This window comes from Fringilla coelebs (assembly GCF_963513975.1).
Source record: "Fringilla coelebs genome assembly, chromosome: 2".
NCBI lineage: Eukaryota > Metazoa > Chordata > Aves > Passeriformes > Fringillidae > Fringilla > Fringilla coelebs.
The window spans coordinates 101,253,419-101,268,788 of NC_140029.1; the positions used below are offsets into that span (position 1 = coordinate 101,253,419).

At 43.1% G+C, this 15,370-nt stretch overlaps 1 protein-coding gene across 1 annotated transcript; it reads right to left on the bottom strand.

Moving 5' to 3' along the window:
* Nucleotides 1–1,947: 1,947 nt before the first annotated feature.
* Nucleotides 1,948–3,633, bottom strand: EPCIP (exosomal polycystin 1 interacting protein; the record flags this gene model as incomplete). The annotated part of the gene is given in 6 exon segments (XM_084226510.1): nt 1,948–2,091; nt 2,094–2,211; nt 2,213–2,305; nt 3,323–3,329; nt 3,332–3,362; nt 3,364–3,633. Coding segments are annotated over 6 exon segments (663 nt in total).
* Between the last annotated feature and the right edge of the window lie 11,737 nt (nt 3,634–15,370).

Consider the following 15,370-nt stretch of genomic DNA (forward strand, 5'->3'; position numbering starts at 1 on the left):
TGGTAATTTGATAGTTTGTGAAGGCAGAGACAGCTGGATAAGGGCAGATGATATGAATTATTTGCCTGTGTTTGTAATAGACAGTCATGAGAGGTATCACTGGAATATTTGTAATTTGGAGAAAAAGGCTCACAGTTTGTTGCCAAGGTGCTGACAAAGGAAACAACACCTTTACAGCAGCTGATTTAATTGTTCTCTGGCTGAGTTAAATGGAGTTCGGAACCCAGCTTGCAAACACCAGTGTGTTTTTCTTTTTAATTCCATTGTTATCACATTGCTGATTTCAGTAGGAAAGCTCACCGTAATGGGGGTTGGGCATGTATTTAAGTCTTCTGAAATATTAAATGATGGAGCAAAACTGCTCCATCATTGATTACAGTTATATCAATAAGACTATTTAAAATAGAAATCTTCACTGGTTCCTCAGAATCTTGGTAGCCATTCCCCTAAATGCACAGAGAATCATGGAATCCCAGATTGGTTTGGGTTGGAAGGGCCCTTAAAGACCATCCAGTTCAATCACCCCTGCCATGGGCAAGGACACCTTCCACTAGACCAGGTTGCTCCAAGCTCCATCCAGCCTGGCCTTGGACACTCACAGGGATGGGGCAGACACAGCTTTTCTGGACAGAAGTTTTCTTATATTTTATCTCCATTTCATGTAATCCATTGCTGGCAATGCAAGGCTCTTACAACTTGCTATTTCAAAGCCTTTGTTGTATTGTATGGATGGATCCAGCCTTAGTCATATCTCACAGAATTCAAAAACTGCAGACACAGGCAAGGAGTAGACTTTGGGCTGTTTTAATAGTCCTGGTGGATGTTTTTCAGGGGATGACAACCTTTCTCATGCAACACATCTGAAAATTGTCTGCCCGAATCCTCACCTCCCGTGTCAGATGAGAGTCACTGTATGGAGTATTTCTGCTCTCTCATGTGGGAGAACATGAGTAGTTTGCCATTATCACAAAAGTTGAAGCTCCTTCCATTTGGGGAAATTGCAGGTGTCAGCACATCCATCATGCAGGTTGCAGCCTTTCCCTGGAACAATATGGAACAGCTGAAGTGGTCCAGTGGAGAGCCATCAGGACAGGCAGGGGCTGTGAGAAAAGTGTGAGAGAACAGGGCATGCTCAGCCTGAAGAAGGGAAGGCTGAGGTTCACACATGGAAAAAAGCTTGCCAGAGAGTACAAGGCAAGGCAGTGGAGCAGGTTGCCCAATGAGATTGTGCAGCCTCCATCCTCGGGAGTTTTCAGGACCCAACTGCTGAGCTGCTCGGTGTGATCCCAGAAGCAGTCGAGCTGTCGGCAGGGGACTGCAGTGAAGATGATGCTGAGATTAGCTGAGTGCTAGTAACACCCAGGTCTTGAGTTCAACCCCCATATGGGCCATTCACCTAGAGGTTAAACTTGATCCTCGTGGGTCCCTTCCAATCCAGAGTATTCTGTGATCTGGAAATAAAGATTATGTGTGAGATAAGGAAGAAAGGACAGGTGCAAGGAAATACCTGTTTTACAGAGGGAAGTCCAATACCTCTGTTTCCTAAAAATCTCTGAGTGTAATGGGAGTAGCAAAGCAACCATGAATTTACCTGCTGAGTTGCAATCTAACCTGAGTGATTCTCTGGGGGGCTTGGATTCTTCTGCAATGGGAGCTACATGCCTTTTTCTGTCAAGGCAAAACCTGAAAACAAAATTTATCTGCAGATTTTTTCGGCCTTGAACATAGAAACAAAAAAAAAATCTAACAATGCTCTGGAAAACAGTTGTTTCACATTTACTTTGTTCTTGAAGAAAGACTTTGCTGAGTTAATCTGATGAGTCTCTTACTTCAAACACCTCCTTGTGGAGTTCTCTAACACATCCTCCTGGACAAACAAGACAAACTTAAAGGCATCCCATCACTCTTAGCCTCCCATGCCTCTCACTACTGACTGTGTTAAATAATTCAGTAAATGAATGTTACAACATAGCTCTCCTTGTCTGAAGTTGAGAAAACAACAGAGTACAGCAGGCTGGGAAAGTGCTTAATGATACTAGAGACATTTTCCACACTGTATGACTTCAGCAATGAATATCCATTGAAAAGTGAGAGGCATCCAGAAAAGAAACATGTGCAAGCATTTGCCTGTCTTTGTTGTGCACCTCAAGCAAGTCTTCTTTGTCATTGTTGCTGCTGCTGGAGATAGTTACGCTCTGCTCTGGAAATTCCCTTGACCTTTTTTACCTGGAGCTTTCGAAGTCCCCAAATGTCCAAATATTCCGTTGGGAGAGGAGTGGTGCCAGAGAAGGACAGCTTCAAATCCCTGTAAGTCTCTGTCCAAAGTTTCTCTCATCTGCCTCGCGGTCATCGTGAAGAAGGACAGAAAGTGGGACCACCGAGAAAGACCCTGTTTGGAATCCCGGTCTTGTTGGAGATGTTTGCTTGCCAAGATCCTGAGGCCTGAGCAGAGCTTCTGGCTTGCCAAGCTATTGTTTGCAGGTGAGTTTGCTACGTGAAACACTGAACCTAGTGAAAGGAGAAGGGGCACTTTGCCCTTTTTTCACCAGCACCCGCTCTTCACAACAATAGCCCTGGAATTTCCCCACCTCTCAGCCTGGCTAGACTTTTCTGAGGTAGCCTTTGGTGGTCCCTATGGAAGACCCTTCATCTGTTTTACAACCACCGGATGGACTGAGATGGGAGAAGCCTCTCCCTTAAGGACTGAGACATGAAACCCCTATATGGAAAAGCTCCCCCTCCTCCCAAGGACTGAGACTGAAACCCCTAACCTGGGGGAGGTGCGTGGGGAAGGCAAGCTGACCAAAGTGAGATGGATGCCTGCAGGTGTGACCATTGGGCCAAGAAGACAATGGTTCTCACCTACTGCTGAGAATATGGACTGTTTGTACCCTTCAATGCCTTCTTTTTTTTCCATCAGCAACTACAATAGACTATTCTTTATTACATTTGATTCGATTTCAAAACTTGTCCCCTTCCCCCATCAAAAAAGGACTATAATAGAAGCTTGAGTTGACCAGTATCTCTGAGATCTCCCCTGACGTGACCAGACAAGCTCCATTGGCTAGACTTTGAAGGACTTTGTCATTCTATGTTTGGTAGCTATATACCTTCCTTTCTCTCCCTGTCTCTCTTTTCCCTATTTTTTTCCTTTTTCTCCAATTCCCCCCTAACGCATTTTGCTGTGGTCATTCAATAAAGGTGCACTTGTTTTTGATTATTACTGCAAATCCCCTCACCGTGTCGGTTTTTTGCACTCTGAGATCAATTAACGAACCATCACGAAACCCATTCAGAAGGACGGATCGTGACAATCCCACACCTCAGCTTGTGAAGTTGAGGACCATCTCCAGCACAGAGATGGTCTGTGAACCAGATGGTCAGGTGGCTGTTGTAGGTATTTTTTCCCATGGTAGAAAGCAGCACTGTTTTGCAGTTGCACATCAAGTTTGCCAGGCAGTAATTGCAGTCACGAATAGGCACGGAACAGCTGCAGTTGTGAATTGTGTTTTCCATAGTGAAAATTAGTGTGTGGTTCTTCTGACTTCTCACAAAACTGATGTGTATGCCAAGGAATCTGGCCAAAATGAGAGCCAGACAAATGGAGAAAGCAGGGTAGGCTATTGGCTTCATTAGCACTGGTGCCAAGCTGCCAAGTGTCTCCTCCTATTATTGAGTGATTTAGATCACTTAGCTTTACCTACTGAGGAAAAGCAATTTCTTTATAATACTAAAGATCTCTCAATGGTTAATATTATTTGCTTTTCCACTCATTATCTGTCACATCTATTTAGAGCCATATCACAGTCTCATTAAGGAGAAAGCACAACTACACTGGTTTCGAAAACGGATTGTGACTAAAGTTTGGGATTCTTTCTTCATTCTTTTGTTCTAAATTGTTTCATCTGCTTATAAGACAGCTTGGACACATTCTTCTCTATGCAGACAGCTCTTTGGCCTGGCCTGTGCAGAGGTAAGGACGGGACCAGGAGTTGTGCAGGACAATTCCTGCTTGTTTCGCCTTTCTGCTTTCATTGCTTCCAACCAGACAGGGATGACAAAGAATCCTGTTCTCCACTTCCCTGAGTGAGGCAGTCTGAGAAGGGTTAGAAGTGATAGTTTTGTTTTACACCTGAATTGCTAAGTAACATTGTGATAACCTTTCCCTTAAACTGGTGTGGGATATACTGGGAAAAGGGAGGGAGGGAGGGTGGGTGAGCAGTTAAGGGCAGGAGTGTTGCTGGCCATAGCACATATCCTTCTGAGCTATGTGAAGTGCTGATAAAACCTGATTTTGATCCATGTGAAGCTACATCTGCTCCAGCCTTAGTCTGTAAGTTGTGAGGACCAGGGACCACCTCTCATTCTGTCTTGCACAGCAACTACTATAGGATAGATCCAGGCTTTGTCAGTTGCTCTGCCCCCACTTCATTTACCCTTGCAGAGCAAAATAGCAACTCCACACATACCTATGACAATGGAGCAAGTTTCCATCCCAGCCATGGGCCACCTCAAATAGTTGGGAGCATGTTTGGTGGGATTCTTGGATTCTCAGTTGCCAGCCCTTTGGTTTTCAGAGTGGAGCTGAATTTTACCAGGAGCATCTGTGTTTTCCTGACATATTATTTATTATATGATGGTACAGCAAATGAAGTACAGCGCAGTTTCTTAACAGAAATTATAAAGATGTTGGAAAGTTTGTCTAATTTGATGTAACTGATCTGAAGCACCAAGAAGCATTAGATACAAATTTTGACCAAAGATGACAGGTTCTAGTGAAAGCAGCAGTAGAGCACATGATGGATAGAATTTGGTCCTTATCATGTAAAAAGATTGATTCACATCCAGAATGTTTGTCTGCAGCACTTCAGAAAACATGGCAATACACCTAGTTTTGTAGACTTCTGTTATTAATATTCTTGTTCCTGTTTGTCCTATTCCTGTTCCTGTTTGTTTTCTTATCTTGTTGTTGTTTCCAGTAAACTGTTCTTATCTCAACCCATGAGCTTTGCCTTTTGTGCCTCCAGTTGGAGGTGGGGGAAAGGGAGCATGGGAGGCTTTTTCAGTGGGAGTACTAAAGTGGAGAATACCATTCCCAAACCATGACAGAAGGATACAGATATTTAAGTCAAATATTTAATCTATGTTGTGGAACATACTAGAAATTCCAGTCCAGCTGCTGGCTGATGTTTAACTCCAAAGGTCAGACTCACACAAGCTGTAGCTGTTGCAGTATCATTATTGCTAGAAATGTTTCCACTATCTAAGCATTTAATCACATTGGAAATCCTATTTCTAACCTCCACACTGCTTATTTTCTCAGTCCTTAACAGTGGGTAACAGTTGTGATAGACCAGAAATCTGTAATATCAACACAGTGTCACAGCTAAATTAAATTATTTGGATTTTTCTGTGTTGGAGGTACTATTTGCAAGAAATTCTAGACAATGTTGACATCATGAGTTTGGACTAAGTAAAAGAGATTAAAACTCCCACCTCTGTCAAAAGGAGTGGTACTGCTTTTTCCACTTAAAATTTGAGGGCTTAATATTCATCAAACATTAGACTAAAATGCTTTGGTGCATCCCCATTAGTTTTAACTCTTTTTTCTCAGTACCTGAAGAGTGAAGATCCTTTAAAATTCTCTACTGGTTTGCAGCCAACCAGTCAGGTTTAGCTTAGCTGATAACATTTGGGCTCCATCCATCTGAATCCAAGCAAAAGTCTAAATTCTGGCATTCCAGGAAACTTAAACTCCAGAAATACATCTGTTCTTCTCTGTTCCCTGCAAATCAGGAACATTCCTATCCAGTTCTCAGGATTTAGTTTCTGTGTGGCTTTGGTGAGGGATATGCAAGAAGTGAAATATATGTTGCTGGTTATATGTCTGTGAAGTGTCAAAGTCACCTGCAATTCATCTTTTCTTAAGCTAACAACTATCTACAGAAAAATATGCACTATGTGGTTCTTAATCAAACCACATTGCTGTCTCCACTGCTTAAGGCTTGGAAAATTATTTGCTTTAATTTTTAGGGATAGGAGAACTGCCTTACGTAGGGCTCTTGGAGATACACGGAGCCCTTTTTTGTAATATTACCATTGAGATGAAATAAAATATGGGATGATTTTCTTGCCTGTTGTAGTTCTGTTCTCCATCATTTCCAAAATTAAAAATATGAAGTATTTCAGAAAACTGGAGAATATGGTGTGTGTGGTGCATCTTTCCACCATGGTCGCCCTCTGAGCATTACCCACTTCCCTTAACAGAATTAATTTATCTCTTGAACTCACCAAAATAGTTTTAGACATAACATATAGAAAAGCAAAGAATGCAGCAGATTGTGCTAAATGTCAAGATTTTCTATGCAATTTTCTCAGAAAACTGGTTGGTATACTTTCTTATCTTCCTGAATTTTTCAGTAAAATTTAGCTAGACTTCCAGTATAATCAGTACAACTATTCAAAGTCCCATCCACCTGAAACAATGGATTTTACAACTGGCTGCTATAAGCTATTTGACATGTCTTTATGTAATGTAGCAGGTATAGAAGTTCTGTAAAAATCATAGAAGCCTTTTTCAGCTTTCTAGTTTATATTAGAAGACTTTTGAACTCAGGAACCCAGGAAACAAGAATAGGATTTCAAATCTGAACTTGGCAAATTATCTGGATGCTCTTCACTCACTGATGGGTAAACAAAACTTACCTGCTTTTATGTATCTATTCTGATGAAAAGAATAACTCCTTTGTCTGCAGAAGCTCAAGCTAAGAGGGAGCTGGTTTTTATTTTATTTCCATATAATTGTCCAAGACAGCTGGTTTAGACCATTATTCTTGTCCAACCTTATACCCAGTGTTCATCAGTGCTTGAAAGTGGCTGGAGTAATAAAACTGGTAGCACATTTGCATACCAAAAGGGATTGAAAACTGGATCCCAGAAGCTACCTGCAGCCTGCAGTGCTGGCCCGGGAGGGGTAAGGCCACTGCTGCTTTGCAGCTGGAATCTCTGCAATAGAGAGGGAAGAAGAGAAGATGCATTCTCTGCTTAGCAACAAGCAAAAATACCAATTATTTTAGGAAAATACTTACTTCTGGTAGCAAAAACCTGCTTCTGAAAAAAACTACTTTGAGTGATCTAAACATAGTAAATAATTTGTTCATTTTTTGTCCTGAGTGGGGGGCCTCTCAAGCGAAAATCAGACTAGATATAAATAGCAGCAGGAAATTATATGTTTGATTGTTTCAGCCATGCATGGTTTTAGATCCTCCATCCAGCATGGAAACCCATGGTTTATTATGTGTTATCCCAAAAGTTTTCTAGCACAAGATTCCATCCCTGCTCCTTTTGCTTCAGGTTTTGACTGCTAAAGGAGATTTTCCGTGTTTATTTACTAGTACCATCATTTCAGGTTTTTTTAAATCTACTTTGATAATTCCACTTTTTTCTTTCCCTCTAATTGCAGATCTGTGTATTAAGAAAACTGCAAAAAAGCAATAAAAAGCCTTTGACTATTATGTGAGAATGCTATGTCACAAGGAAAGTTTATCCTATTCAATGGAAGTTCTAAGCCTATAAAATTGATGTCTTCAATTCTTTCTTCAGAAAAAAACGAATTAAACCCCTCATTCATCACTTATGCTAACATATGCCTATTTGAAAGTGGTGTATTAAGCAAAGAGGAGTTTAAGTCTTGAGTAATGTACACAGAATGAATAGCAAACTCATCCAATTTAGTTAAAAATTGCATTTTAAACTGAGCAGGTGTTAAAATACAAGATTACAGGAAAAGGCAATGAGTCAGTCCCTGAATAAACCTAATCTGACTAGCTACATAATCTGATCAGAAAGCCCTAGGGAGACTGTGGCTTTAAGGAAAACAAAATGCTGGATTTGCTGGTTTTACTCCATGAGAATTTTAGGAATTCCCTGAGTGGGCTGATGACTGAGAGGAATTTTGTTTTCAGTCTCTTTGCTTAAACAAATACTGTACTTATTTAGTTAGTCCATAAATAAATTGAAGCAAATAAGTTTGTGATCAAAGCTGAAGTTCTACAGCCTTTCAGGCTGCAGCATGATTAATTCTTGTTGTCAATAGCTTGAAAATGATATTTGTGTCTGCATGTGCAGCTGAAGCCTGGGCTACTGGCATTAGGTTGTAGCGGTGGAGCGCTCAAGTGTAGTGGAACAAATTCCTTCTTAGCAAGATAAAAATGCAAGATAAAATAGGCAATACTGTAGCACTGAACTTGAACAACACTCTGACCCTTGAAATGCTAACTGTATGGGTATTTTGATTTTCAGGTGTACACAGACTCTAGGAGAGGCAATTAATCTATAAACACCTCTGTAAAATCCTCAAGCCTGTCCATCCTCTGTAAAGCTTCTGTCCAAAGCAGAGGCAAATGCTACAGCAGGGAAGGCTGTGACATGGAACTGCAGGGAGGCAGAATAACAGGAGAAAACTCAAGGGAAAGGAGGAAATCTTCTCCTCCCAAAGAACTGGGAGTGGTGATATCTCCCTTTTTTCCCCAGATGAAAGTCAGCCTCAGCAGGTCACAGCCTGATTATTCCCAACCCTGAGAGAGCAGAAAGGAGGGATGTGCAAGAATTTCATTTTCATACTGTGTTTCATACATGCAGCCTGCACTTTTCCTAATAAAGAGTAGGGGGCCAGGATGAGTGGCAGAATTTGCTTTACCAGAACACACCTGGAGCTACTCCAGCTTGGAGGTGTGCACAGTGCATGCTGTCTGGGAAGGTAGACACACACTGACCTGGGTATTCACATTTTAATTGCATCAGGACAAGCATTTACACAAATGAAAAGTGAGAAGGAAGTGTTATAAAGCTTTACCAGCATGAGAGGAGAGAACTGTTTTGCACAGATGTAAGGTAGAATGATTGATGTAAGGTAGAATGATTGATGGAGTTGTGCTCCCCGGTATTCAAAAAAAGTATTCAAAAAACCCCACAAGTCTATATCCATGCATAAAGCATGAATGTGCAGGCTCACAAATACACAACTGCATTTTCATACAAGAAGTACTTTTGTGATTGTAAGGTATGCACAGTCACAGCCCTGTTTATTCATGTGTCCTGAGAAAGGGGCACCTTCTGGGAAGCAAGGTGTCCCAAGGATGAGTGGTCAACACTGTCCAAACACCAGAGCTACCTTTGGTGGCTCAAGCTGAGCACTTCAACACTAAAGTACTTACATTTATTTTTTAAAGACCTTTTAAAATTTTCTTTTTTGTATGTCAAACCAACTACTCCCAGGAACAAGGGCACTTACACTGAGTGAATGTTAGGAAATAAAGTTTGACAGCAATTTTGGTTATTCCCCAGTACCCTTTCTAATGTGACCTGGACAAAAGTTCAAGTTAAACATTACATGAAAATAAATATTACCTAATCCCAAAACATAATGCTGAAAATTACAGTCTATAGTAGCACTTCATTTTGTATTGTTCAGATCCTAAATTAGGAAAAAAAAGTTAGAGCAGAAAGTTGCATGATCAAAAAACTGGTATGAAATATTAGTGGTCACTAAGCAGATGGAGAATGAAACTCTGGAGCAGGGCACCTTGGGGCCGAAAATCTCAGCTCTGTTCACTCAGATAGTGAATGTTGTCATTGCCATTGAGACTCCAGAGCTATATAGAAATAGTATATTTACTTTAGTTTGTCCTTACTGTATCACTGACTTTATTTATAAATTAAATGGCAGAATAAAACAGAGGTCCTAGATGCTCTTTCCTTGAGCCTTCTTTTCCAGCGCTCTTCTCAAGGCAGTTTTAACTAAATAAAATGTCTCAAATCCTGTCAGCTGGAATAATCCCCATGAAAATTCCTGTCCCCTTTTAAGATTTGCCTAAAGGAGTCTTTGCAAAATGGAGCAAAATCCCTCCACCATTCCTTGTGGTTATTATTCATAGAACTATTAATTATTACCTTAGGCATACAGATACAGTGTATAAACAATGGCAACACAGGAAAGGTAAACTTTGCAGAATCTGTTACTTCACCTTGATTACAAAGCAACAAATTTGAAACACAAATACCTGCTAGGAAGAGTTACTGGAAAGGGAGAGAAACCGCCTCATTCATAAAAATACAAACTATTAAATGTTTCTCTCTTATTTACCCCCCTCCTTTAGAGCCAAAACAGTGACTTACTCTTTCTCTGGATGCCAGCAGATGGGTTTGTCCATCCAGCTGGAGGGAGTAACTGGAAAGCTGTAAGAGGAATGGCTGAGGTCACCTGGCTTGTTCAACCTGGATGAGACTGTGAGTGGAAACTTCATAGCAGTCTGCAGCTTCCTCACAAGAGGGAGCAGAGGAGCAGGCACTGATCTCTGCTCTCTGTGACCAGGGTAGGACCTGAGGGAACGGCCTGAAGATGTATCAGGGGAGGTTTAGGCTGGATATTAGGAAATGGTTCTTCCCCCAGAGGGTGGTTGGGCAGTGAACAGGCTCCCCAGAGCAGTGGTCATGGCCTCAAGGCTGCCAGAGCTTCATTTGGACAATGCACTCAGGCATAGGGTAGGATTGTTGGAGTGCTCTGTGAAGGGCCAGGAACTGGAAACAATTATCTTTGTGGGTCCCCTCCAACTCAGGATATTCTGTGACTCTATGAAATTTTCAGTCCCAGCTGAGCAGAGGCACAACTGGCTCTCAACTGTTCAAACACTGTGTATGCTTCTCCACGATCCACATGGAAAACACCACCTTTGCAGCACGTTATACATTCCTGCTCTCACAGCAGAGTACCTACTGAATGCTAGAATTTCTGCTGCTAGCCTGGGACTAATTGTCCTGAATAAGCAGTGAGATTATTTGCAAGAACTTATAAGCAGCTTCACAAGGAAGTGCAGTAGGACTACACTAAAAAAATCAGGAGGCAACGTGCTGTGGAGCAAAGGCACTATGGTAGGGCACATATAAGGAACAAAGACTAAGATTTGCTGTGATTCAAATGAAAAGAAATTGCTGCTTTTTCAAAAATAATGCCTGGCCTTTACATGCTCCAGGTCCCTCTGGGAACAGCGGATAGTGGTACCATGGTAAGAAAGTTTGGCCGAAGTCAGGAGGAGTTAGGATGCCATTCGGGGCCTGGACATCCAGGCATTTTCTTTTTCCTAGCAAAGACTGCACCTGTCCAAGCCATGAGCTGAAAGCTTTTCCTTGAGAAAGCTGTGGGAAATGGTGTCAACAGCTTTACTAAACCCCAGGTAGACAACATCCACAGCCTTTCACTCACCCACCAAGCACGTCATCTTGTCACAGGTGGTCAAGCAGGACTTGTCTTTTACAGACCCATCCTGGCTGCGCCTGATCCCTGGTTGTTCTGCACGTGCCACATTATGGCACTCAGGATGGTCTGCTCTATCACTTTTCAAGGTACCTGAGACTTTTCTTCATTCTTTGTCTGTAGATTTCCCCAGCCATCCAATAAAGGAGATTCTCCTTAGCCCTTGTTTTGTGGTTAATGTATTTATAGACACATTTGTTTTATTGTCTTTTACAGCAGTGGCCAGATGGGCTTCCATTCTTCTCGCTTTCTCTCTGCCTCATTACATCCTTGTTGATTTCCTGACTTGCTGCCCCTGGTTTCAAATGTCATAAGCTCTCCTTTTTACTCTGAGTTCCAGACAAAGTTCTCCTCCCTCTGGCTCTTCTTTCAGCGTAGCCTGCTTCTGTGCCCTGAACATTCCTTCTTACAGCACATCCAGCCTTCCTGGGCTCCTTTGCCCTTCAGGACAACCACCCAAGGTTTCAGAAAAATTTTGCAAAGCACTTTACAAGGCTGTACAGTCAGCAAAACACCATTCAAACTGCTCTTGTGTTGTAGGAATAATAATTTGTGAAGGATCTCTGCCAGTGACTTGCAAACGCCTGTGATGACATTTGATGATTAACTGTGCAATTAGCTCAAAGACAGTAGAGGTGGGGTAAAAACACCCACTCTGAATGTGCTAAGGGTCAGGCCAGTGTGTGTTCCACTGTCCAATAATACCAGTAGGATGAGAATTAACAGAGAGAATGAACACAATGATACACACCTCTGGGCACATCCAGTGGATCTGTCTGTTTATGATAGCTTGCTCTACTGTTTCAAGAGCAGCTTTTGCCTCTGAGGTTAATTTTCTGGGAGAAGTTAATTCAGGATCCCCTCTTAGGAGGTCAAATAAGGGTGCTAATTGTGAGTTGGTTAATCCTAGGCATGATCTGACCCAGTTGATAGTACCCAAAAGTTTCTGTGCATCATTTAGTCTCAATTTTGGTTGAAAATTGAATTGCTTGTGGCTGTATCATTTGGTTCATTATTTTGAGTCCCAAATATTTCCAGGGTGCTTGCTGCTGCACCTTCTCTGGTGCTACCTGCAGCCCAAATGTTTTTAATGCTTGCAACAGGTTTGGCTGAATCTGTGAGAGTTCCTTTTTTGTTTGGGTTGCAATCAAACTGTCATCCATGAGGTGATAACAATATGCCCCTGGAAATTGTTCTCTCACTGAAGAGAGCGTCTGTGCAATGTACCATTGACAGATTGTAGGGCTGGTTTTCATGCCTTGGGGAAGAACTCGCCGCTGATACCATTGCACTGGTGCAGCATTATTAATGGAAGGCACTGTAAAAGCAAACTCTGGGGTATCATCTGGGTGCAGTGGAACAGTGAAAAAACAGTCCTTCAGGTCCACAATCAGGATGTCCCAGGAGGCAGGTTCATTGTAGGAGAAGGCATACCAGCTTGCAAAGCACCCATGCTTTCCATCACAGAGTTGATTTTTCTTAGGTCATGGAGGAACCACCATTTACCAGATTTCTTTTTACAACAAATACAGGGATGTTCCAAGGGCTCACAGATGGCTCTATGTGTCCTTGAGCTAGTTCTTGTACTAATGATTTTAGGCCTTCTAGCTTTTCTTTCTCAAGGGGACACTGTGTGGTACCCACACAGTCTGAGTTGTAAGCCATTTCAGAGCTGGTGTGGGACACACCACAGGACCTTACACCCTTTAACACAGCGGCCCCTGTCAAAAATCCATCCCTACCCAGACTCCCCATGCAGACAAAACATCCCTCACCACAAGTTCAGTGGTGCAGCAGTGATGTATGGCCAGATTGTTGCTGTTTGGCCCTCAGGATTTTTGATCAACACAGGATTGCTGCTCAAGCAGTTCTGTGCAGTCCCTCTGAGGCCAGCAACAGCAGATCCTGCAGGTGTAGCAGGCCATGATGGAGGCCACGTGTTGGCAGAGATGTTGGTGACGTCTGCCCCTGTGTCAATCATCCCACTGACCTTCATCTGCGAAGGCTTTGCCTTAGGCATTGTAACAGTACAAACCATGTTAGGTCTTTGATCTTCTGTGACCTGCGTCCAGCTCACCTGGGGCTGTCCTGTTGATCCGAAGCCTTGGTCTCCTTGCTCCCTAGAATCTGTTTTGGGGACAGAAGACTTAGAAGGGATAAGCAGAGCAATTTTGGGTTTTTTCAGGTATAGTCATGGGTGGAGTAGCGGTGGAAACCATTGCATGTATTTGTCCAGTAAAATCTGCATCGACAACACCAGGGTGCACAATGATACCTTGCATTGTGGTGCTGGACCTTCCAATTAACAATGCACTCAATCCTTTCCTGATAGACCCCTGAGCCTTGAGAGGGACCTTATGTACCTCTGAGGTACTTATGGTTACTGTGAGAGAGGTGACCACATCCATTCCAGCTGCTCCTCAAGTCCTTCCTGTGAGCTGATCACATAGGCTCATACTGGAAGGTGGGAAATTACTTGTATTGTCACATGATTCCCATTCACGCTTGGTTTCCTGTTTCCCTGGCTCTTGAGAGATTGACCATTAGCATGAAATTTGGCTGCAGCTTGCTTTTGCTCCCTTCTGTCCTTGAAACGTCCCCTGTGGAAAGGACTTTTGGGGACAATTTACCTTCATGTGGCCTTCTTGTCCATGCCTGTAGCAATGAGTTGTTACCCTTACAGTGGCTGTTACAGAATCTGCTAACACAGTCATATTATGAGAATTAGAGCCAACCTTACTTAGCACAGGCATTTATCATGTCATTGAGTGATGGAGTTTCATTAGGTAGCAGTTCTATGACCTTTCAGCAGTCCTCATTGGCATTGTCCTTTGCCAATTGTAAAATTAGAGGAGTTCTCACTTCAATGTTAGCAATTTGTTTTTCCATAGCATCTTGTAATCTCTCTGTAAACTGTAGATATGGTTCCTTGACTCCTTGTCTAATTTTGCAATATGTTTGGGTTGGGTTTGTCATGTTAGTTACTTTAAATAGTGTCTGCACACCCAATTCCTTCACCTGTGCCAGAATTAATGGATGTAGCCTGGCCTGCAGTCATATCTCCCACTGTCAGGGAACCCAGAAGCTGAGGGACCCCTGCCCCATAAGATGGGTTCTCTTGCAGAAACTTCAGATTTTTAAACTCCTGTTTTTCAGCACTGCTTTTCCACACTGATTCAAAAACCATATATTGGACAGTTGTAAGCATTAGTTTTGTCAGTTGCTTTATATCAAAGGGATATAAACCTCCTTGGTGGTTGAGGACTGTAGCATATTAGCAACTGCAATAGAACCCAAACCATGTTTGGCCACAGGCTGACACGGTTCAGATAGAACTGGCCATTGAAAAGGAGTATACTTGTCAGAATTAGCCCCATTGCCTCTTATTATTGGATAAACTCCCAGAGTCCCATCCTCAGGCTCCCAGCTCCCTGACATGGGTACATCAATGAGTTCTGCCCCATTAATAGTGGCAAACTTTACCTTTTGCCAGACGCTCGCAGGATCAGGCAGGGCTGTCAGCAACACAACTCTTGTGGCGTTATCGCGGTATTCCGCAGGGGGATGATAATCCCTTGTGTCCAGCAGAGGTGGTGCTGAGGGGACAGTGACTCTGCTGCTGGGGATGGGGTCTGCACGACCTCCTGGTTATGTAATTCCCAGAGCCACTCATGGAGGAAGGATGGGGAGTGGGGCCACATCCACTAGAGGCATGGCTGTGTTCCGTGGAGGTGGGGCTGGAAGCAGGGCTCTGCCCCCTGACAGAGGCAGGTTCGGGGCGCAGGCACATCCTCCAGTGTAGGCGCAGCCGAGCTCCATGGAGCCATCGCTTTGGAACTGGTCTCAGCCGGGGGCAGTTTTGGTGATAGGAGGTGTGGGAAGCTCTGGTGCAAATGGTGGGAGGGCGGTCCCAGTGGCCTCATGGCATGGCACTGTGGCCATGGGATTCTCTCCCAGCTTGGCAGTGCAGGGAAGCATTGCAGTGGGTGCCACGTGGTCTGGTCCCACGGAGCCGGGAGGTATACTGTGTCCCCCCAAGGCAGCAGCATTGCAGCTCAA